This window comes from Carassius carassius, chromosome 22, assembly GCF_963082965.1.
Source record: "Carassius carassius chromosome 22, fCarCar2.1, whole genome shotgun sequence".
Lineage (NCBI taxonomy): Eukaryota > Metazoa > Chordata > Actinopteri > Cypriniformes > Cyprinidae > Carassius > Carassius carassius.
In genome coordinates this window covers 15,680,315-15,706,125 of record NC_081776.1, presented here as the reverse complement: position 1 = coordinate 15,706,125, position 25,811 = coordinate 15,680,315, and the positions used below count along the sequence as shown (strand labels likewise).

The following is a 25,811-nucleotide window of genomic DNA, read 5'->3' as shown; positions in this document are numbered from 1 at the left end:
TTTACAGCATCTGTTCACAACACAATCACAGCCATTCAGAACAAATGTGCTGTTAAATATCTTTAGCTGAATGCTTTTAAATATTTTGATCAAAATATTAAGCACAAGTATAAACCAAATGTACTTACACTTTTCTGTATACTTGCAAGTACAATTCAAGTATACACAAGTATAATTGTGTTATGTATATCTCTGATTAATGCCTACAAAGTAGACTGCACTTATACTCTCCTATTTTTAGCTCTAAAGAAGTATACCAATAACTGTTTTGTAAGGGCTAACAAAATGTCTTGTTAAAAACATTCCAAACATATGAAAACTTATGAAGCGTTTCAATTTAGTCAGAAATACTAAACAGAAATCCTGATCAAGCACAGACTTGAAAATCATAATTGAAAGCTGGATGTCGAAAGAAAATGCAGGAACAGAAAGCTCTGGAAAATCAAAGGAAAGATCTGTGGGAATTGCACTACAAGACAGAATTGAAACATCTAAATGTCAAATAACAAGAGAAATAACATCTAAATGTCAAATAACAAGAGAAATACTTCAGTTATCGCAAATGCTAGATTGAACGTTTACCTCTGCTGTTTCTGGGCTATTATGAACTTTTTCCTTTTTTTTGTCTGTCATACACTGTCATATTACATATTTCATATACATACATATTTCATGATTCCTCACTGAACTTGTCTGGACTGCAGAACCTGTTTAAGATGAAGTTTATCAGGCCTTTCTGTTTCTCACAGTGTATTTTCAGTGTGTTAAAAGTGAATAAACAGGTTGTTAATTTACTGCCCTTATATCCCCTCACACACAGAAGTAGCATCAAAAGAAATAGTACTGTGCCACATAGATGCCTTAATGATCATAAAAGTGTAGTAATCTAATGAAACTTCCTTAAGTCTGTATAGTGGTTTAGTGGTTTGAGGCTTTAGTGTTTATTCCTCTCAGAGCTAGGAGTTTTCTCTGAGACAAATACAGTGTAATAATGGAGTTATTAATTAAGTCATAACAACATCAGGTGATGTGTGTCTAATAACTACAGAATATAATAATCGCAAAAGTCTTTGCCTGTGGGGAGAGCTGTGCTCTAGATTCAGGGGGATATTTGTTAACAAGACATTGTGTAAATAGATTATGTCAAATATGGTGATAATTTCTGCACTTTAACTTATAAGAAACAAATACCTAATTTTGATTGATCTGAACATTTATAAAACATTTGTACATAAATAATGCCTTAATGTCTATAGACCAGAATATCATTTTTTTTTTAAATGGTGGTGGGCTCTTTTTAGTTGGGCCAGTAAACAAACAACCACCTTACAACCATCCACAACACACATGAACCATGTTGCAACAAGCTAAAAATCAAAGAACATACATAGCAAGGCTCTGAGACAGTTTTTAAGTCAGTATGTGAGGACCATTGAAGGCGATTCATCTGCGATAATGAACGCGATATTGCGTAGCTTGTTAGTGATCTACAGCTATGTCTATTAAATGCCGATCCATTTGAAAGCAGGTGATGCCGGTATACTGCTAATCAGGGAACCGGCTTTACTGACGAAATGTGCGTGACAATTGCATGCGATGTATCACCCATCCCTAAAATATGTTATTATATGTGTTATAAAATGTCATAAACCTGGTTATAATTAGGGGTGCATGATTAATCGCATGTGATTGTCATGCCTGTCTTGTCAATAAAGCTGGTTCTGTGATTGGTAGCAAATGTCCATCACCTGCTTTCAAATGGAGCGACATGGACATTTACTGCTGTGTTGTTTACAGCTGTGACAGTGAGTGCTGGATTTTCAAAAGTATGTGAAAAATGTAAAATTTGCAGTACAGATGCTTTAAAATATATCCAACAGCCATCAGTCTAAATGTCTGACTACGGAAAAATATGTAATTGCAGTATGAGTCTGTATAAAGGCCCAATGAAAAGAGCATGAAGTCTGTCATCCATTAACATTAACAATGGGCACTTGCTGAAGTAATTTAATTGAGCAGCTCTTTCAATCATTCATCTTTGCATTGCTGTTCATTGTTCTTGGCCTCTTAAATGAGCTCGTCATTTCACCATCATCTTTGTAAAGGTAACAACATTAATCATGTGTGAATGTACAATCCTAATGGAGACTCGTCATTATCAGTGAAACATCTGACTGCTGCTCAATTTTAAAGAAGCTTTTTTTCTCACAGAGCCCTGTAGGTTTATCAGTCGCCACGACAACAGGAGCTTCCTTCCAAAACTCTGCAGCTGCTTTCAAACCAATTCATGAACACACACACACACACACACAGCAGTCCGGGGGATAATCATGTTACAGTTTCCAACAAGTTTCTCTTCTTCTGTGGCAGATTATAAAATGTGGATTTAACAGCCCAGCTTCTGTTCTCATTGGCATATGAATGGTTCCTGAGACGGGCTGATGGAGATGGAGGCGTTTAAAACATCTGATTCGCTGTATGAATAAATATGATAATGGAGTTGCGTGTCTTGTTGCTTTGCTGTGTCTGGTTTTGGGTTAAAATTCAATTATGTTTAATTTTAACAATTAGATGATAAATATGTTTGATTAAGGGCTAATCCACATTTATATCTGGGATGAGATCTTTTGTTCTATGATGCACAATTATGTAGTATAGGAGAATGTGTCTGTTTTAAAACATCATTTAGAGATGAGCAAGATGATTCATAAGCAGTGGTGTCTTGGAAAATGTTTGGTTTGATCCAGCTGCTGTTCATTGTATTTGTTTACACTTACTTCTTGTTACATTGTATCATAATCCTGGTTTCCCATCAATGAGCTTGGATCTTCCTCACTGTGTGCAGATCTCCTGGCAGTGCCAAAGCATCCGTATGCAGCCATGGAGAACTGGGGACTTAGTGTGTTTGTGGAGCAGAAGATCTTGTTGGATCCTGACGTTTCTTCCTTCTCCTATCAGATGGAGCTCACTATGGTGGTGGTGCACGAGATCTGCCATCAGGTAAAACACATTTACTCGAGTAACATGAGCATGTGAGCTTCTCTATAGTCGGTCACAGTAAAACTACATTTTGCTGGTTTACTGTATACACAGGGAAACAATATCAAATGTGTAAATAATAAATTACAATGGACTAATTTAAAGAATCATATAAAGTGTCTTGGACACTTTTCTGACATCTTTTATACATCTCAATTTGAGATGTGCAACTTGAATCAGCTCAAAAAGAGGCATTATTCATTTTTGCATAATATTTTGATTTTAGGACGGTTTTATTTTCACAAATGTAGATTTGTTAAAGTTGGATTTGTTAAGGATTTGTTTGTTTGTGGCTTTACAAATATTTGAAAGTTTGAAATAACAATATCAATTTAAATAACAATAATAAGTATTATCATCATTTGTGATTAGGTGTTTAGCAATGATTGGTTTGTTATTTTAATGAGGTTTAATAAAAATAAAGAATAATAATAAAAAAGTCTGCACCTGTTCCACCATTAATTCAGATCATGTAAGAACTAATCAACAAAAACGATGATTATAAACGGTCATTAAAATGATCTAAAACCAGTTTAATCGGGTCTGTGCACTGCACAGCTCCGCTTATTTAACAAAAATCAATAAAACATTTATATGAAGTAACGCACCTGAAAAACAGCGGAGGACTCAAAAAAGTGAGCTTCTGTGGGTAAAATCGACGGTTAAAACTGCCCTAAGCACAAGGAAATGCCAAAACATGCTTTATATTAAGAAACTCGTAATTTTTTACATTGCAAACAAAGCGTAATAGCAGCCTTCGCTGTCAGGTGCTAAAGCAAATGTGTGTTTTTAATGTGTGATACATGTTTTTTAACTTACATTTAACGTTTATATCCTTGTTTGTAAATATTAGAAATTCACACGATTGTTTCCAAATTGTATAATGACTCCTGAAAAGAAGGGAATCTCCGCCAGTTTTTACAAACTTCATTGACTAAACGAACGCCAGCACGCGCATGCGCGTCACACACACATGGAGAGAGACGCAACAGAGACAAGATGATGATGAAGAGATTTTAGATTTTAGAAATACATAAATAAATAAATGTAAAAAAAAAAAAAACCTTTTTGTTAGGCGCTGAGTTTAGGTTTTCTAGATGAAAGGCAAGTAATGGTAATTGTATTAAAATGCAATTGGAACTTGGCCGTATCGTCACAGCTTTGGAAGACAACACTGGATATTTTCTTCTACTTTTTTCTTTTTTCAAAAAACATTTTATTCCAGCTCGGAATTTAAAATAAATAAATAAATACCCTGCAAATTAATAAATTACTTAAATATTTTTTAGTAATTTAGAATCCTAGAATGTACAGGAGTCTGTGAAAACGAAAGAGATTGTGAAGATGGTCAGTTGTTGAGTTAAAGAGCAGGACAGCAGCAGATGTAATTGGACATCTGGAAAATTTGATGCACAGCTCTTATAAAAAGAGCTTCACACATCATGTCTATTGGTATTGTGAAAGTAAAGATTTCTTTACTTCATCCCTCTTTCTTTGTTTCTTTCTTTCTTTCTCACTCGCTTTGTTTTTCTTTCTATCTAGAGCGTTTCCAGTAACGTGCGGTGAAATCTTGTCATGGGTAGGCTGTGACCTATCAATGTGTGGAATATATGTTCATATATTCATTCAGTTAATTTAGCAACCCAAGTTTATATCAGGCATCATCAGATCGCTGCCTGCATTCAGCAAAGTCAGTCGTGTGAGGCTAATGCACAATCAAATATAATAATCAAATTAATGTACACATCTATATTATGACTTATACAACAAACAAATGTTTTGTGCGGGACACAGAGAAGGAGGCGGCGCGGCAGCCTAGTCACTCCATCAAAATGCGCAAACGCGCACAGACAGCCACGGCGCACACACACACACACACACACACACACACACACACACTTTTGGTCTGGTGACGGCGCACCAGGCTACAGTCAGAAAACATTGCGTCAGCAGTACAGCTTTAAAGTACAAAAACAGCTTATTCGCTCCTACAAACTGCTAGGCGCACAAACCGACACGCAAGTATACTAGATGCTAGTATTCGGGAAGCGCGCGGATTGAGTGAGAGCGAGTAGATCACGTGACATGAAGCAAGCTTGGTCTCTGCCTCAATGTTGATAATTCAAGACAGCATGAGAACTGACTGCGCATGCGCAAATCTACATAAACTACGTTCTATGGACCAAAGAGGCACCGCTCACCTCTGCCTCAATGGACATGGCTTTTGAATTTCCTGCATGAAACAACGGTTTTTAGGAGCAAACAATGGCAAAATGAGTATATTATGTGTATTCCTGAAAATTTTTGTTACAAAAAATAATATTTGGAATAAAATTAATGCAATTAATAATGTGGTGAATTAATGAAGCTCTTGGAATTAATAAATGTAATGTCAACATTTCCTTTGGTGAGGCACTGCCTACCCTGCCTACCCTGACCGCACGTCCCTGAGCGTTTCACACATCGTTCTTGTGTTAAATAACTTTTTTCTTTATTTTTTTAATCTTTGCATCATTGCAGACTATTAGACACATATGAAACAAGCAGCTTATTTTCTTCTTTTTTTTCATCATGAATTGTATTCATTGGATGTGCTCATTTTCCACCATCTTTTGTTTGCCACACTTATGTTGCTGAGAACCTTGGATTTTAGTGTCTTTTGTAATGGCGGATTATTTATGAGTGTGCTGGAGATGTTCTGCGCTCTCCAGTATTGTTCAGCTGAATTGCAGCTCTGCATTGTGTTCTAGATGCCGTTGCTTTGATAAAAAGCTCAATGAGCAGGGCGAAACAGCATGTCTGTAGTTCATTCCTTTTTTTCATTTAAATTTGTTTTCTCTATTTTATTTTAGGGAGAAGAAAACAGGACAACAATCCCCCCATCTCTCATTTCTGCACAGATAATGCAGCTCCATCTGAACTCACTCTGAACCGTATACAGTAAAACACTCTCACAGGGAGCTCGAAATCATGATATTATTTGAGAAACAGCAATAGTGTGAATATTTGATATTTTTAGAGATGAATTCACGAGGGCATACTGTTCTCAGCATATAAACCCCTGTTTTATGATCAAGAATAATTGAAAAGAAGCAGTAGTGGAGGCTGAAACCATAATACTGACTACTGATGCTGTTTACAGGCAGAAAACTGAAATATGTCCAATACTGTCCTGCAGTTCATTAACGTCCACACTGAATTTACATTTATGTATGTGTACAGCACACTTTAAAGTTGAAATTTAGTGTTTGTGCTTTAAAAATATGTAGCATAGAAAAAAACGTATACAGTTAAGCAGTTCTATTTCACTCAAGTGTATGAAATCTGAATACTCAATGTGTTGCAACAAATCCTCACACACTGCAAATGCATGTACACTAACCAACCTGAACCTATGAGAAAATGTAAAAATTTCATGAAGATTTTTTTTTTCATGAATTTGTATATGATTCCCTCAGAAATGTAAGCATGAAGATCCACCCCCAACCCCAACCCCACACCTAAACCTAACCGTCACTCGGGCATAAGTGGATTGAAGGAAAATATGCTAATGAGATTGTATAAATTCAATAAATTAGCAATCAATCTGACAAAAGCAAGAGTGTTGATGCTAATTTAGGATGTCATTTGAACACCAAAGCAGTACAAATAAAGATCATACACAAGTGTGTGTGTGTGTGTGTGTGTGTGTGTGTGTGTGTGTGTGTGTGTGTGTGTGTGTGTGTGTGTGTGTGTGTGTGTGTGGAGAGAGAGGGACTAAGTGTGCATATGAATAAGAGAAAGGAAAAGAAACAGAGAAAGAGTAAAAGACAGATTAGCCGTCATGCGTTTTGAATTCCACTGTAGGCTCTTTCACCCTTTTGTATCGCAGTTCTCTGGAGCTTCTGCTCATCTTTATGTTTTAATTAAGATGCCATTTTCTATTCATACTGTTTATCTGCATCTGTCTCATGCAAATCATTGTCATATGGATTAAATAGCACATTGCTAACTGTTTTCCAGTGTAGATTAACCCAGTCAAGCTCAGAGTGGGTTTATGCTCACCTGACATATTAATTGACACATTCATTGTGAATGCATTAAATCAGTCCTCAACTAGCGCTTATTCTGTCATAAATTAAAAGGTCTGTCTGTGCTCTAATAACTCAAGCTGGTGGAAAAGTGCCGGCATCTGATAAATCACATTTGGATCTTATCACTCCTGCCGATGCCTGCAGAGAAATGATTAGTGGACGACAGTTCAATTCAATTCAATTTTATTTGTATAGTGCTTTTTACGATACAAATCATTGCAAAGCTACTTCACATAAAATATATGTTTCTATAATATTTAGTAGTAGCTTATCAGTGGTGTACAACCCGAATTCCGGAAAAGTTGGGACGTTTTTTAAATTTTAATAAAATGAAAACTAAAGGAATTTCAAATCACATGAGCCAATATTTTATTCACAATAGAACATAGATAACGTAGCAAATGTTTAAACTGAGAAATTTTACACTTTTATCCACTTAATTAGCTCATTTAAAATTTAATGCCTGCTACAGGTGTCAAAAAAGTTGGCACGGGGGCAACAAATGGCTAAAAAAGCAAGCAGTTTTGAAAAGATTCAGCTGGGAGAACATCTAGTGATTAATTAAGTTAATTGATATCAGGTCTGTAACATGATTAGCTATAAAAGCTTTGTCTTAGAGAAGCAGAGTCTCTCAGAAGTAAAGATGGGCAGAGGCTCTCCAATCTGTGAAAGACTGCGTAAAAAAAAATTGTGGAAAACTTTAAAAACAATGTTCCTCAACGTCAAATTGCAAAGGCTTTGCAAATCTCATCATCTACAGTGCATAACATCATCAAAAGATTCAGAGAAACTGGAGAAATATCTGTGCGTAAGGGACAAGGCCGGAGACCTTTATTGGATGCCCGTGGTCTTCGGGCTCTCAGACGACACTGCATCACTCATCGGCATGATTGTGTCAATGACATTACTAAATGGGCCCAGGAATACTTTCAGAAACCACTGTCGGTAAACACAATCCGCCGTGCCATCAGCAGATGCCAACTAAAGCTCTATCATGCAAAAAGGAAGCCATATGTGAACATGGTCCAGAAGCGCCGTCGTGTCCTGTGGGCCAAGGCTCATTTAAAATGGACTATTTCAAAGTGGAATAGTGTTTTATGGTCAGACGAGTCCAAATTTGACATTCTTGTTGGAAATCACGGACGCCGTGTCCTCCGGGCTAAAGAGGAGGGGGACCTTCCAGCATGTTATCAGCGTTCAGTTCAAAAGCCAGCATCTCTGATGGTATGGGGGTGCATAAGTGCATACGGTATGGGCAGCTTGCATGTTTTGGAAGGCTCTGTGAATGCTGAAAGGTATATAAAGGTTTCAGAGCAACATATGCTTCCCTCCAAACAACGTCTATTTCAGGGAAGGCCTTGTTTATTTCAGCAGGACAATGCAAAACCACATACTGCAGCTATAACAACAGCATGGCTTCGTCGTAGAAGAGTCCGGGTGCTAACCTGGCCTGCCTGCAGTCCAGATCTTTCACCTATAGAGAACATTTGGCGCATCATTAAACGAAAAATACGTCAAAGACGACCACGAACTCTTCAGCAGCTGGAAATCTATATAAGGCAAGAATGAGACCAAATTCCAACAGCAAAACTCCAGCAACTCATAGCCTCAATGCCCAGACGTCTTCAAACTGTTTTGAAAAGAAAAGGAGATGCTACACCATGGTAAACATGCCCCGTCCCAACTATTTTGAGACCTGTAGCAGAAATCAAAATTGAAATGAGCTCATTTTGTGCATAAAATTGTAAACTTTCTCAGTTTAAACATTTGCTATGTTATCTATGTTCTATTGTGAATAAAATATTGGCTCATGTGATTTGAAAGTCTTTTAGTTTTCATTTTATTAAAATTTAAAAAACGTCCCAACTTTTCCGGAATTCGGGTTGTACATATGGCAGAAATGTATGGAAAAATCTATTAAAGACATAATCAAAGAGACGACAAACATTATTAACATCAATTATTATGACGAAATCAAACATATAGAACAATTTGGTAGTTCTGTATGTTGTTTTAGGGTTGGCATCATCTGAGGTCCTCTGAGGGGTTGGCATCATCTCTTCTCAGGTGTTCTGGATCCAGACTGAAGCTTATGTAAATCCTACTGACATGCCGTGGGATAACAGAGAAACAATTAGAGACATAATTAGCATAGCTGCTGTTCCAACCAAGTAAAATTAACCCAACCATGTAAATTGTTTAACCCAACCTAAAGAATAATAATGTGCATTTGATCAAATATAACTGCAGTCCATGATAATGATATGCATTATTTGAATGCTTGGCCAAAGAGATGTGTCTTTACTCAAGATTTAAACAGAGAGAGTGTGTCTAAACCGCGAACGTTGTCAGGAAGTCTATTCCAGAGTTTGGGAGCAAAATGTAAAAAAAGATCTACCTCCTTTAGTGGACTTTTCTATCCTAGGTACTACCAAAAGTCCAGAGTTTTGTGACCTTAGAGAGCGTGATGGATTGTACAGTGGTAGAAGACTAGTTAGGTATGCAGGAGCTAAACCACTGATGGCCTTATAGGTAAGTTATAATATTTTGAAACTGATATGGAACTTAATAGGTAGCCAGTGCAGATACTGTAAAATTGGGGTAATATGAGCATAATTTCTTGACCTGGTAAGGATTCTAGCTGATGCATTTCGACTTTTCAACTTGAATGGTTTTGGGACATGACATAAAGATAACAACAATTAATAATATTGAGAAGCGGTTTTTCTGCTACAGGTAACAACTCCTTCAGTAATTTAGTGGCTACAGGACCTAATAAACATGTTGTTGGATAGATGTAGTGATAAGTTTATTTAGCTCGTCCTATCCTATAATTGTAAAGAACTGCATTATATCTTTGGATGCGATGAATAATGCTGAAGTATTAGACGCTGTAGAATCTACATTTGTTATTGTATTTCTGATGTTTTCTATTGTATCAGTGAAGAAATTCATAAAGTCATTACTATTAAACTGCGAGGGAATATTTATATCAGATAGACAGACTCCATTTGCTATTGTATAAGTTTATCCTTTGGCTTTCTGGGGCTTAGGACCTACATGCACTCTCTATATTCTGGCTCATTTTAATGTCAAATACTGTAGCAGTGGATCGTGAGTAGATATGCCCCCACCAGCGATGAAGTTTATATGTCATAGTCACTCAACCAGGGTTAATTTCTCAAATCATTTCAGCCCTTCAAAATTAAATGCTGTAAACACATGAAATGAAGGATTTCACACTTTGACTCTGAATACTGGCAAATAAATAAACTTTGTCAATCAAAACAGAGGAGCAGTTTGCAATTTTAGTTAATTTAGTTCCCCTTTCTCCTTTTTCTTAAAATATATTGTGATATATTGTAATATCTTATTTTCCCTTTTTATTTTCTAATATATTATATATTTGAATACATTTAATAATATATTGATGACACATATATTATATAATATATTGCAAAATATACAAATGATTGCCGCTTTAAATATATTGCAATATATTGAAAAAAATCATATTAAATCCCATATATAAGAATATATGCCTAATATATGATATTACATGATCCAATATACTGCAATATATTTTTGTTTCATAAGGGTCAGCAGGAACTGAGATTCAAATTTGAACAGGATAAACAATCACATTTGTTTTGTTAGCTCAAAAATAGTGTGATGATGGCTCTGTCCCAAACCTAGTGAGCTGCCTTGAAATCTACTGTGACTAATTTGAAAGACTGTACATGCCTCAAAGCCCACAAGAAATTTGATGTTCAAAGTTCATTCTAGTAGAGTTTGATGTTAGCATGTTGCAACGCTAAATACAAAATACTACAATAAGCACAAAATATTTAACACACTCAAATAATTGGTCAAATATTTATTATGAAGTATTTAATAAAAATGTTTGTAATCAAAAAAAGTGTGCCAATTTTGTCCCAAGAAGTACTGAAATAGTTAACTTACAACTGTATTACTAGTATATTGATATTACTATACTTATAAAGTATAATTGGAGAATATACACATAATTAATAAAACAATCCTGAAATATACATATATTTTTTTGTAAGGGATTTTAGACCATGGTGCTTGCGTGGGAGATGCAGATTTGAGTCTATGAGCCATAAAACATTTAAACTTGTACTTTCTTGAAATTTCCTGTGGTTTTTCAAGTTGATAAGGCAATGATATTTGCCCTGCAGTCACAAACCAGACAGACCTTGTCTGAAACTATATTAAATGTCAGTGAAGGACATTTACACTTGAGTTATTCAGGCATTTCCTGTAATACTATTACTGTAGTTTGGTTAAAGGTGTCATGCCAGTATGATTTTCAGTTGCTTTGGAGACATATAACTGAAAGTCATTGAAGATTTTTTCCTTTCCAAAAGTCCTTAATATGCTGCAGTATAGAGGTACAGAACAAACTCTTCCCTGCACGACTTCCTCCAGCGTATCTGTTAATGAAGCAGGGCTTCAGAATCCCTCTGTTTAGCTTTCGTCTCACAGACACTGTTGAAGACGTAATCGAGCGAAGTTGAGTCTCAGTTCGTACCAATCATTGACGTTCTAGTGTTGTTGTGTGTCTGTAATCATTCCTCATGATTTCACTGCACTAATCTATTTCTCTGCAGCTTGTCTTTTTAAACACAATAAGTAATGTGATTTGACTCACTATCCTGGTTCACTGTCATTAATGTTACAACATCAACTAAAAATCAAAAGAGGGCAGAAAAAGTCACTAAACCTATGGGAAGCCACTTGACGTGTGTCTAGCAGAAGGTTCCTCTGAGAGCAGAATACCAGCTGTCTCTCTCTACACTATCAGTCCATGTGTCTGATGATCGTCCCGTCAGGTGCTTTGAGAGCTGTTTTTATGATGTCATGTTCAGATGAAAGAGACCCAAGGTTTGTGTGCTGCAACGAGATCCATCGTTCAGTAGCACATCTGCTTGACATCCTCAGAGTCTGGAAAATATTCAGCCCATTTAGAACTGCATTGTTGCATCGTTTTCAGTCAATAGCCCTGTTTTGCACACTGTCATCTGCACACAATGGCAGGGTCCATACATTTCAGATGGGATGTTTCATAGACAAATCCTTATTTTTCTCTGTTCTGTTCGTTTACGGTGTCCTTGGCAAGGCTCCTAGGTTTGAATGCTGTGAAACTGAAAAATGTGTTTTAATTGCGTAACTGTAGGTAATTGATTGTTTAGGCCACTATTAATCATAGTTCAGAAGCTCTGCCGGGTTCTCAATGTTCTGTGAAGCCTTTTGTGAACAACTTTTCTGTCGAACCAGAGTGCAACTGTTTATTAAAAGTGTTTATTTGTACTTTACTTCTAAAGAGCACATGTTATTTTTTTCTGTAGTATTGGATTTTTGTTATAAAATGCTTTTGCCACTAGATGTAATATGCTTTTGTGGATATTGGATAAATAGGAGGGTGGATTGCTATACATTTCTTTTCTTTAAATTGAATGCTTTGTCCAAATAAAGTTAAAGGGTTTAGCCATGAACAATTTTCTTGTACAAAACAACAAAAGTTTGTTGTAATTTTTTGCCATTGACCATGAACATTTTGTAATGGTCAAGGTTGTTTTTTTTTCTGTTGATGATTGATTGTTCATCATTCATTTTTCTCTTCTAGTGGTTTGGGGATCTAGTCACACCTGTTTGTTGGGAGGACGTTTGGCTGAAGGAAGGATTTGCGCATTACTTCGAGTACATTGGGGCTGATTTCCTCTTCCCAAAGTGGAACATGGTGAGTTATTGCTCAGAAGTGAGCACTGTGGTAACAAGTTCATTTAATTCAATGAATCATCCTTCACTTTAAACTTGATGTACACATACTCACACACTATATAGAGATAGTTTTGTTGGTTTTCATGCTATTCAGATGTGTGAATCCCTTAAAACAAGAGCAATCTTCAATGATTTTCACCTACACAAGATCTTAAGCATTTCTTCTTGTGCCAAGATTCAACTAAGCAGAAAACAACAATCCTTTCACAGTTCATTTGAGTGCTATAGATATTTTGATTGCAAAATATTACCTGTTAAATGTTGATAACATTTTCACAAAACCAAGAAATGTCACATTTAATGGACATTTTTTTCCTTTTTATCTGTGTCATATTAAATAAAAAAAACAGGCTGCAATTTCAGTTGTTTCTGAAAAGGTATAAACTCTCTTTTTCATCCGTCTGAGTTGAGCTTGCTGTGATGTCCAGTGATATATATATATATATTTTTTTTTTTTCCAGTGTTGGGTCAGACAACTGTCAGAATATAATTATATCACAGTATGCCAGTGTCACTCATGACCAGTATCATCACTATATATAAAAAAGCTAATATTGTTTGTTCCTGCCTAAGTCTTCCATACGAGATCTCACAAAATGCAGTCAGTATTCTCAACAGTTTATTATAGAAGTTTTTGTAAATGGCAGTTGGAATTTAAGTGCAGACAGAAACATATATACTTTTGAGCTGTGTTATCACATTTTTCCATTTCAGTCCAGCTTCATTGCCAGATCAACCGGTACTTATGCCATCATATTTTGTTGTGTTGTAATGAAATTTTGTGTATAAGTAGTCATCTCCAGATGTTTAAACAAGGATAGCTTTGATATACAAGAGCTTCAGATAAATTGATGATGCACTAACCATTGCCAGTCATAGAATTTGCTAAACTTATTCAGATGGAAAAGACACATATTGTCAAACCTCTGTGATAGTCGGAACAAAACTGCTAATGTACTGCAGAGCTTCACAGAGCTGGAATTAGGGCTAAAGCTGCCATTGAAAAAACTCTTGAATTCGAGGCCAGCAGAGACACGCATAAACTAGAGTACAAAATATAAATGTAATGCAATGTAAAATAAGTCATCCACATTCATTTTCTACATACAGATGGGTTCATGTTAGGCATAACATGAAGGCATAGCTTCAATCCACAATGCCCAGCCGTCTCACAGGAGTCAATAGGTTCAGTGAATTTCTGAATAGCTGTTTAACGGCCAAGGATTATGAGGTTATTTTATCAGACCAGGTGCGTCCAAACCATCATCTCATGATATTCCTGTATTATAGGATGACAAACAAATCCATGAGTGTTCCAGTATGAAGCCAGACACCTTCCATGGCTTCTCCAGTCACTATATCTGATCATTATTGTAGGGTATCAGAGCGAATCAGACAATTTAAGATTTGATCAGACAATTTAAGATTACATCAGATTGACTCTAAACTGCATGGAAGCCAGAGAGCTCCATGCACGGTAGGTCAATTCATTTTATTAGGAATTAAGTTACTAGAAAATAACACTTTAAATTAAGGCAACCTATAAGAACCAAAGTTAAACAAAATTTGAATGATGAATCAACATACTGAAACAAATTAGAACAACAATTTCCAAGATGATCTAAATTAACCTCAATGTACTAAACTACACTGACTAATTTAACTAACTTAACCAACTGTACCTAAATAAACTGATGCCTGCACAAGTACAGTAACTGTCATGGAGGTGTTGTCTAGTTGTTTGTTGTGTTTGTCTGCTTCCTCTGCCTTTGTTTCTCCAGCACTCGCCGATGCCTTCACCTCAACACATCAGTGACCAAAGGGGGGATATGTAGGGCATTAGAGCGAATCAGACAATTTTAGATATGATCAGACAATTTAAGATTCTATCAGATTAGTGTTTGAACAACCCAAAAAGCCAAATTCCACAATGGGCCCAAGATAAGACAACAGGACGTTTGTAAATGAGTGAGCCTGACAAACTAGCAGCTTCAAAAAGTTTTGAACATCAACACAATAGAACACATTGATAATTTCAACTCAGGAAGGAGAATGTACATTTTTGGGCAAGAAACCCAAGATTAATGATTGAAGAGACAACATCATGATCACCACATGAAGATTCCTTATGAGACCTTTTAACCTTGTAAGGGAAACAGGTCAATTTAGCTCAAAGGGAATCATTTAAGATTTTAAAGGGAATTTGAACATAATCACTGTTTCACGGCTGATCACTGAGACGCCCTGCGATTCACTGAACGAGCCATTTAACATCAAATCTGCTATTAATATCCAAACTATAGTGAAAACACTATTAATTACCACAGTAACAAGATCGACAGTTTAAGACATTAACTTGTAAGCAGAAAACACAAGATACTTTTCTTTTCAATATGAATAAGGCTTTATTAGATAAATCTAAGACATATAAACTAATCTAACACATAAGCACACACACTCACACATTCACACAAGTTGCAGGAAGATAGAAAGTTAGGGAATAATTAGTTTAAGAGAATGAAAATGTGGAATCCCAAGTTTACAGCAATAACTTGCATAGACATGAACAACCATCAATCACTTCACCAACCATCAATAAACCCTCGCATTGAGTTCCTCAATGAGGTTAAAATTATATTAGATACACCAGTATAGATCAGAGTCTGGAGGTACTTGCATTGCCTGTGTAAAGGGGGTTCCCTTTTTTGTCTTTGAAAAGGGGGTTTACCGAGTTTGCTGAATGGCTGGAAGTTCAGTAGTTGTTGAAGTGACTTGGGAAGCCCATGGTTGGGCGTTGGCTGAAGACGCGGAGTTGTGTGGCTGGTTGAAGTTGAACGGACACTCGAGGTCAGACTTGGAGACACGGCATTACAAAACTTAACTCAGAACATGAAACTCTCAAACGGAAAAGAAAATAAACTAAAGTAAAAGAACAGAAGTAAAGTTTGACGAGACTATGTGGTGTTTCTTCTCATCGTGGCTATGTAGCAGCAGGCGTGCAGGCCGAAGCACGCTTGAACAGCGCTCAAAGAACGCTAACAGTGATGACTAAAAGCATGACTAAAAGCAGACTAAAAGCAGACTAAAATCAAACGCTAAAAGTTAAAAAGCCAAATTTGATGGTGTCTTGAGTATTTGAACTGGCCTTTTGGCCACACCTCAAATGTTGTCTTGACCAATTAGATATTGTCTTTGCTCGGGGTATCATAAATCATATGTTATCTTATCAAGCATGTGGTCCGAATTTTCCCTCTCTTGCAGGGTATAATTTTGGACATGATTCCTATACCAAGAATATGATACATTTGACAAATAACTGATGGTCAGAAACATTTCAAGCAAGAAATATATACTAACATGAATATGAATCCTTATGAAAGCTATCCAATAGTTATTAAAAGACATACAGAATAAGTGATTATAAACATGATAGTCAAATGTGTGGGTTACATATAAATGAATATGGAGTTAAGCGATGGACTAATATTCATTTATAAGTCCTTTTGAGTTCATTTTAGTCCATCTATATCTATAAAAGACAGTTCCTGTTCCATTCTCTGACATAAGGATGTTCTGTGGAGACCAGAGGTTAAAAGGCCCCATTAGGAATTTCAGTCTGGTTTTGCTAGGTGGGGGGAAGTCAATCTAATGATCTTGTTTATTACTCTCATGGGTTAACATGTGATGGCCGGCATTGCATCTCAATTATTTGCCCCAAATTTGACAATCTCTTCTCCGAATTGAAATTGTCAATAATTGTTCTAACGGTGTTAATATCGAAAGCTGTTCTGTGAAACATTTGGTTGGTTGGTTATCTTGCTTCTGACTTGTGGCATTAGGACTGAATTACAACATCCTATTGCCTTTCTGAGGAATTCGGCTCATGTTTCAACGCTCCTGATCAACTCTTTAATTTGTCTGGTTTGGGTCTGATACGCTACAACCTTTTTTTCTTTACAAAGCACATCGTCATGTTCACAGAACGACAGAGAAACTGCCTTTTACAGATGTAGATGCATCAAAATTAGCTCAAAAGTTCTTATAAATGAATATCAGTCTATTGCTTAACTCCATATCACGTAACCCACACATTTGACCACCATGTTCTAATTGCTCATAGTGTATATTTTTCATTGTGCATATATTTTTAATAAATGTTGAATAGCTTTTATATTCATGTTTAGTATGTGTGTGTTTGAATCTTCTTGCTTGAAACGTTTCTTCCAATCAATTCTTAGTCACATGTATCATATTCTTGTTATAGAAATCATGTTCAAAATTATACTCTGCAATAGTTGGGACAGTTTGGACCATGTTACTGATAAGATAACATGAAGATTTATCTATTGGGAGGAGAAACAGCAACACCCCGAGCAAAGACATTGTCTAATTGGTCAAGACACCATCTGAGATGTGTCAAACAGCCATTTTTAAATACTCAGGACACCATCAAGTTATGCTTTTAGTCATCGCTTTTAGTCATGATTTTGGCCATTGCTTTTTGCCCGTGAATTCTTCGAACACCATTCCAGCTTGCTTCTGCCTGCATGCCCGTTGCTACTTAGCCACAATGAGAAGAAAAACCATCTAGTCTTGTTACTTCTATTCTTGTTTCGTGTGTTAAGTTTTGCCGCAATTCTGTGTCTCCGAGTTCACCTTAAGTTTTGACCGCCTCAAAACATCAATCAGTCCACAACTCTGCATCTTCAGCCAACGCCTAACCATTGGCTTTCCAAGACATCACTACTGAACTTCCAGCCAATCAGAAACCTTGGGAAACCCCCTTTTCTGCAAACAAGGGAACCCCTTACACAGGCAATGCACGTACCTGCAGATTTTAACTGAACTGGTGCATTTAATATAAACGTTAACCTCACTGAGGAACTTGATGGGAGGGTTAATTAAGTGATTAATGGTTGTTCAGGTCAATGCAATTGCATATATTGCTGTACACTTGGGATTTCATATATTCACTCTTCTAAAGTCATTCTTTCCTCACTTTATCTCTTTCTGCAACTTGTGTGAATGCTAGTGTTCATGTGTTAGATTGTACTTATTATTTATCCAATAAAGCCTTATTTATATGGAAAAGTATCCTGTGTTTGCAAGTTAATTTCTTAAACTGATGATCTTAGTCTGATTAATAGTGTTTTACACTATATTTTGGATTTTAATATCCATTGCAGAGTTGACGTTATATGTTAGTTCAATGAATTCTGGCTGACTCAGTGATCAGCCGTAAAACAATGATTCTGTACAAATTCCCTATTGAAACTTCCCCTTTGAGCTAAATTGAATTGAATGTACCCTTACATTATTAATCTTTTATGGAAAATTCTGGAGTACAGTGTCACTTTTTCTTTCAGAAATATGATCCAGTATCCCACAGTAACCATCCTACATTTCTTCTGAAGGAGTTTCTCTTCACTAGGATCTGGATATCAGTATATGTTAAGTGTATTGATGACTGTCAATTTAATTATTGTAGCATATGCAGAATTATGATGCTAAATACAACACTTTTTTGTTGTTAACTGCTCATTTTCTACATATCACTTAATAAAATCCACTTTCAGTTTTGTTAACGAATAAAACAAACTCATGAAATAATATAAGGACAAACAGTTCTCCCTCTAGAGCTGCTTTTGTTTGAGTGTAACGATGTTAGCGATTAGCATAATGCTATTCCAGTCCAGCTCCAGTGGCCTGTTTAGTGGCCACTGACTGCGTGCAATTTTATAATCAGCTAGTGTAAAGATTATTGTGGGTTGTCGGTCATGACAGACCTGATGTTTGGTTTAGACTGGACATACAGTAGTGTAAACTAAGGGCAATTTAAGGCAGTCTAAAGCTTATTTTTTGCTAAACCTTTAACACCAGCTGTTTTCTATTTTAAATGTAAATTTTTTACTCTATTGTTTAATTTTTACATGTTTCCTTTGAATATGATAAATGAAATAAGCACCCTTTTTAATACATATTTGTGCTTTCAGCTCATACATTCACATTCTCATTCATATTCACATAATGACCTTCCCATCTGTCTGTTCCAGTATTTCATACCTCTCTGATCCAAGCCACCTTGGTTATGGGGCATCAGCCAAGCAGAGAGACCATTTAGGGAACGTCATTTCAGGAAGCAATTGGTTTTTGATGGAAACACTTCAGTACACTGATAGGATGACTGTAAGCATTTCCCTACCAAAATATGGATAAAATTGCATGTTTCAGTCTAAACCAAAACTGAAAACTCCAAAATGCACAGAGAAATGTTGGGAAAGGATTTGACACAAACCTGTGAAAGGTCATTAAAACAGCCTATAGGTTCATTCACCTGCTCATTACTACTAGACTGTTGGTATTTCTACATTTTATCACATCCATCATGCTTGTAATGCTTTCAGACTGGTTTGGACTGGTTGATCAGCTTTAAACTTCAGGTGCATTTACAGCAGGTGATGAGGTTGAGATGTTAATAAGCAGGATCTAAATGAAGTATCATTGTACATAAAAACCTTGTTGAGCGCACATACGGGCCAGATGGAAGCTCTTCTAATTTTATAGTGCACGTGACTTGCATAAAATCACCGGCTGTTCTCTTTCTGTCTCTTTTTCTGTATTCACATTCACTATAATGCTTTAAATTTGCATGTAGGACTCTTTTGCTAATCATTTAATTGAATGTAAACTGCAGTTCAAAAGTTTGGGATCAGTAAGATTTACTTAAAGGGATACTCCACCCCAGAATAAAAATTTTGTTGTTAATCACTTACCCCCATGTCGTTCCAAACCCATTAAAGCTTAATTCATCTTCGGAACACAATTTCCGAATTATTTTGGATGAAAACCGTTAGGCTTATGGATGTCCCATAGACTGCCAAGTAAGTTGTACTGTTAAATTCCAGAAAAGTATGAAAGACATTGTCAGAATAGTCCATCTGCCATCAGTAGTTCAACCGTAATGTTATGAAGCAACAAGAATAATGTTTGCAAGCGAAAAAAACAAAAATAACGTTTTGTTAATTATTAAACAATTCCTACTGTCAACAGTTTCCTCTGTCTCTCTCTCTCCACATCACTCAAACTGCCTATGCTCTTATGTGTCAGCTGCACCACAAGGATGCACTGTTTTATTTCAAATAAAAGCATAAATACATCTAGAAACAGCGCATCCTTGTGGGGTGGCTGACACAGAAGAGCATAGGCAGTTTGAGTGATGTGGAGAGACACAGAGAGGAGACTGTTGACAAAAGAATTGTTGAATAAAGTCGTTATTTTTGTAAAACTAATGGCAGATGGACTATTCTGACGATGCTTTTCATACTTTTCTGGACTTTGACAGTGCAATTTACTTGGCAGTCTATGGGACAGTCACAACCCTCCCTCATTTTTTTTTTTTTTTAGGATTCTCAGGAAGTTAAAAACAACACCATTTATGCAAAACAGAAATGTTTTGAAATTCGGGCTCAGTATTTTTGTTTAAATGATGTTTAAATGATAAAAAAAATGATAGTAAAAGCTTATATTGTTAGAAAAGATTTCTATTTTGAACAAACACTGGCAAAAGTATCATGGGTTCCAAAAAAAAAAAAAAGAAAAAAAGAAAAAGCAGCACAGTTGTTTATAATAAATAAGAACCTTAGAAAGATTTCTGAAGGAATTTATGGCACTGAAGACTGGAGAAATGGTTGGATCTGAATAATAAGCTGAATAATAAAGTAACTGCCCATCAGAAAAATACTTAAATCAGCTGTCACACAGTGTTCTCTTTTACAAGTACACTTAAGTGATGATATAAATAGCTTGAGAAATTAGGACACTGATTTCAAGAAATGTTACTTTCTCCAAGATCTTCTCTCTGAAGTTAAAATATGAGGGATAAATTATTGCTGCAGTACATTAAGCAAAACATTTATCAGTTTTTTTTTTTTATGTGACAAACATCTAAAGATAATTTGACCTCTGATATAATTCAAATGTAACAAAAATGTATTGTATTGCCTTGAATGAAATCAATTATTTCAATGAATTCTTACAGTCGACTTTACAAATATGGCAAAAAGCCACCCAACATCCACACATTAAACTTTGTTTGCAACTCAGCTAAATATTCAACTGATTTGTATGACTTCTCACTTTTTATGTGGGTCTGTGTTTTTTTTATTTAATTTTTTTTATCTCATGTAATTTCATTAATCTGCTCTTAGAAGAACATCAGAATATGAAATTATGATTGTGCTTTTACCTCATTACCATTAACCAGGATTCACTGCTCTGAAAACCCTAATAATTTGACTTAACTGATTGATTAAACTCATTTCCTCAAATTAATTGAGTATTGGGTGTTCTAAAACTTGTAAGTTTAAGTTCACTCAACTTAGTGCTCTTGTACACACCTCTTAAATTTTTTACTTTGTTATTTACACAGTAGCTTACTTAGGATTTTGAGTTATGGGCCCAAAGCGTAATAGTCACAATTATTTAAATATTTAAGATAACATTTGGGTTTAGAGTGAATAGAAGATGCCTTATTATTTTGACATAAAATTATAAATGTTTTTATGAACATTTGTTTCTTGATTTATTTCCGTATGTTGTTTGTTTGAGCTCATATCCCTTGATTAAAATATCCTGCTCTGTTGGATTAATGTCTTCAACTGGATTCTTAAGCAAAGCTGCCAAAAGCTTTAATGGGCAAGAATTATTCATTATGATGGAAATTAAAGGTGCAATAAAACATTTAGAGTATCAAACCCAGACGTATTCATAGCAGCTGAGAGTGTGCTGGTATTTATTAAATACATATGAAAAATAATAATATATTGCATTTGAGTGTTTACATTATTCACCGAGGCTATTCAAAGAAAAACATGGCAGTACCATTACTATTTTATCTTATTTAATTGCATCGTGTTTTTTTTTTTCTTGTGTTTTTTTCATCGTATAATTTTTAACACACACTACAGTAACTCATGTAGCAGCAGCGTTTCTCTCATGAGTGAGTCTTGTTGGCTCTTGTATGTTGGCACTGAATGTTCATCGCATTAGTGGATTGTGGGAAGCTGCTGCAGATATAAAAGTTTCAGATTTGAGAAATATGAGCTGAATTTTCCCATAACAACTTTCTAATTTCATTTATAGAGCAGCTCAAAGTGATTTTTACTTCTGAAAATAAAACCGAGGCTTTTGTGTGACACTTTTATGTGTTTGACATTGTAAAACAGAATAAAGTCTCTCTCTGTCTGTCATCCACAGGAGAAGCAGAGGTTTCTGACTGATGTTCTTCATGAGGTGATGTTACTGGACGGTTTGGCCAGTTCTCATCCGATCTCTCAGGAAGTGTTTGAAGCCACAGACATCGACAGAGTCTTCGACTGGATTGCGTATAAGAACGTAAAAGAAGCTTCTACAGGAGATGCGTATAAACCTTTGCTCTTGAGCTGATTGAACTGGTTTATACTCAAAATTGAACATAGATAAATTTCAATTAAATTCCACATTTCACTTCTATTTAATACAAGCAGCCAGCAGAAGAGAAACAATGACTTTGTAAAAGAGCAGTATTGTCGGTGTAAATCATTTATTCATGTCAGGACTTCAGTTCACCTCTAAACTTTATCTTTTATTAAGTCCAGTAAACAACTCAGTTTCTCCCAGCTAAAGACTTCTCAGTTTATCTTTGAATTGTAAATGGAGTTGTGTTGTTATAAGCCTCTTCACATACACAAGAAAAACAGTTTAATTAAAAGCTTTGTTGAGGACTGAAACTGTAACACTGAAAGATTGTAAGGTTTTGTGTCCTCCGAGGACTTTAGTGGCACAATAAACATTTCATCTCAGACTAGACGACATCTAATTACCTCTTTCTCACTGGAACACACTTTAAATAACTCCTGCGCCCAAATATATCCTCTCATCCTGAACATCTCAAAGCCATTAAAGGCACAAAGAGAAGTTAAGAAAAAATGTTGTCCTCTATCAGGGTCCAAACGCAGATAAAATCTTCCATTCACTGAAGATTTGAGTTTGTGCTTCAACTCTCCCTCCAGCTGTCAATCAGCAAAAGCCGGATTCTGATTGGCTTTCGCTGTACCTCAAGCCCCTCCCTCTGTTCCCTGCAGGATCTGTGGTGTTGTGAACTCTGTCAGTCACACTGCAGTGATCCCGACACCCAGCTGTCCCTCATCACTTCTTCCTCAGACTCTAAGGACTTTGATATCCCACAACACATCCCATAATGCTCAGTGCTAACAGGAAGAGACACTCATCACACAGACTGTGGAGGATGGGATGCGGAGAGATGGGAATTAGATGCTGTCAAATGAGAATGTCAAAGTCACTCAAAGTCAAAAAGATATACATTTATGAAACTGCAGAAAATAGCAGGATGAGTTTCATGGAGTCCTTGTTTAGACAATATATATATATATATATATATACAAACACATTCAAATAAAATAAATTTTAGATGAGGAATTTAAACTTATTTAAATTATAGTAAAACCGAAATAGAAAAATTTAAGCTTAACAGAAATACTAATACAACTATTAAAAAATACTATGATATACAAAATATTAATAAATACTATGATAACATGTAAATAACGCTGCATAAATTCAGTTTAACTGAAACAATGAAACAAAAATATCAGGAAGGGGCCTATATCCAAAAAATGCTATTTAAATAGTAAAATTACATCAGTAGCATTTAAAAGACTTCCATTGCGAGCGGTTTACTATAATTTGATACTATGTTTATTTTGCGAATAGATTTGTGTGTAGAGCAGGTGTAACTGAGCAGCTTTTATTGAATGTGTGTTTTTCTGGTGTGTCTGCAGGGAGCCGCTCTAATCCGGATGTTGGCTAACGTCATGGGACAGCCGCTATTCCAGAGAGGCCTCAATGTAAGTCAACACGTTTCTTTCATCTTTTCTCTTTGTGGTCACAGATGACTTCACACGCATGCACGTATTACTCCTAATGTGTTATGAATATGTTTATAAGACTCTATTTATGAATTACACATTCTGCATAAGTGCAGCTTTAACAGAAATTGTGGGCATAATACCTAAAATTTAGTTCTTTTTTTTTTTCAAAATTTAAATTCTTGTTAAATCCTTTGAATTATACACACACACACACACACACACACACACACACACACACACACACACACACACACACTTGAATATCTCAGCAAATGTTCAGTTCTCAAGCCCCCTAAGGCTGTTCTGAGTGTCTCGTATGTTTTTGCTATGAGCGTTTGGGATATTATGCATCCGTGTTGGTTTACACGTGTTTCTTATCATTTGAGCTACAACAGCTTGTTGTCTCGTCGCGTGCTGCCATCACGCTTGAGGTGAAACAATCAGACAAGTGATTAAACATGTTCATGTCAGAAATTAATTTCATATCTGAAACATTCACAATCAGGAGTTTCAGAATCATTCTCTGTGTTAAACCGGTGAACAGAAACACATCCGCTGCATTAAAGCACATATATATCTGACATTATGTAGACGTGTTGATGTCAGTAGGTGAACAGCGTGAGGCTTTTATTTAGCTGTTTGTTTATAGTCACATGGTCGTCTGCTCCAGCTGAAGTGTTTTTAAGATCTCTGAATCTCTTACTGTGTCCGTCTAGCAATCAGACCTCCTCTGGAGTGAGCAGCAGATCTCTTTATGTATTATTAGAGAGTATTAATCATTTTGTGGACACCATATGGCTGCTACATGAAACTACATCCTGTAATGTGGTTAAAAGATCTGGGCAGTGAATAAACAGGCTGCAGTTTTGAATCCAGTGAGAGTCAGTCTGTAATTTAATAAATGTAAATGAGTTAAAGGTACAAATCGCTCCTTTTTTAACATGTGAGTTCACACAGTTTCAGAGCTGTGACACAGATCCATGTAAATCACCTTTCAAAACTCATTTCACTTCTTTATGCCCGAGATGCCGTCAATGATCAGTCAGTGATCAGAGCTGTTTTCTGTGTTATTTTTGTTGTTGTGGTTCAGTGTTGCTGGAAGAGCAATCGGGTCATGTTTTCTGCAGAGCAACACATTTAATGCTTCATTTACATATGTAACATCTGCGCATTCAATCTTTATATCATTGTACAAATACATGTCAGAATAGTAGACTGATGTGTCTAATGCACATGTCTGTGTCCATTTATCTTGAACTGATTAAAACTGTACAGTAGAGTTTTATATATAGAGTTATATATATGTAGAAATTCTGTCTTAATCTTAGTTATATTTTTATATCTTTTAAAAATATATTTTTGAAAGGTTTATGTTTATCTTTTATGCACAGTATTGTTGATCTTGAAAATAATACAGAACAACATAAAATGTCACAAATAAAACACAATAAATACAATAATTTCTGATCAGTGTGTAGAAAGCAGAAAGAAACATAACATTATTAAATAATTACATTTTAACATGTTAATTCAGTAAATTATTTTCTTTTAACTTATTATTGTATTGATTAATAATTTTAAAATAAAACTATTACATTTTACTATGTTGTTGTTGTTTTGTTATGTATTTACTTTTTTGTTGTTGTATTAACTGATACAATTTTACATTATTACTATTTGTATTATTATTTTCTTTAAGATTCTTGTATTAATCAGGTGAATCATAGTTCCTCTTCAGGAACTCGAGCTGCGTCGAAGCGCTTTGGGGAACGCGTTCAGCGTACGCGACTCTGAATATCGTGTGTAATCAGTCCAATGGAAGGGCGTGACGTCACCGACGTGGTGACGTAAGCGACCAGGAAGCTATAAAAGCACGTGCCACGCAGCTGGCGTCAGCTTCGCGTCTTTCAGCAAGCGCTCTGTGTGTGAATGTCATTTGTCCGTCTTGTGAGTCTTATTTACTGTT

At 35.8% G+C, this 25,811-nt stretch overlaps 1 protein-coding gene across 1 annotated transcript in view; it reads left to right on the top strand.

The window, feature by feature from the left end:
- LOC132098582 (thyrotropin-releasing hormone-degrading ectoenzyme-like) overlaps positions 1–23,155 on the top strand; it is a 77,969-nt gene extending 54,814 nt beyond the window's left edge. The window contains exons 4-7 of the mRNA XM_059504646.1: positions 2,846–3,000; positions 12,763–12,876; positions 22,173–22,310; positions 23,039–23,155. Of these exons, the coding sequence (XP_059360629.1) occupies positions 2,846–3,000; positions 12,763–12,876; positions 22,173–22,310; positions 23,039–23,155 (524 nt within the window). The remainder of the gene's footprint in view (positions 1–2,845; positions 3,001–12,762; positions 12,877–22,172; positions 22,311–23,038) is intronic.
- Positions 23,156–25,811: the final 2,656 nt, after the last annotated feature.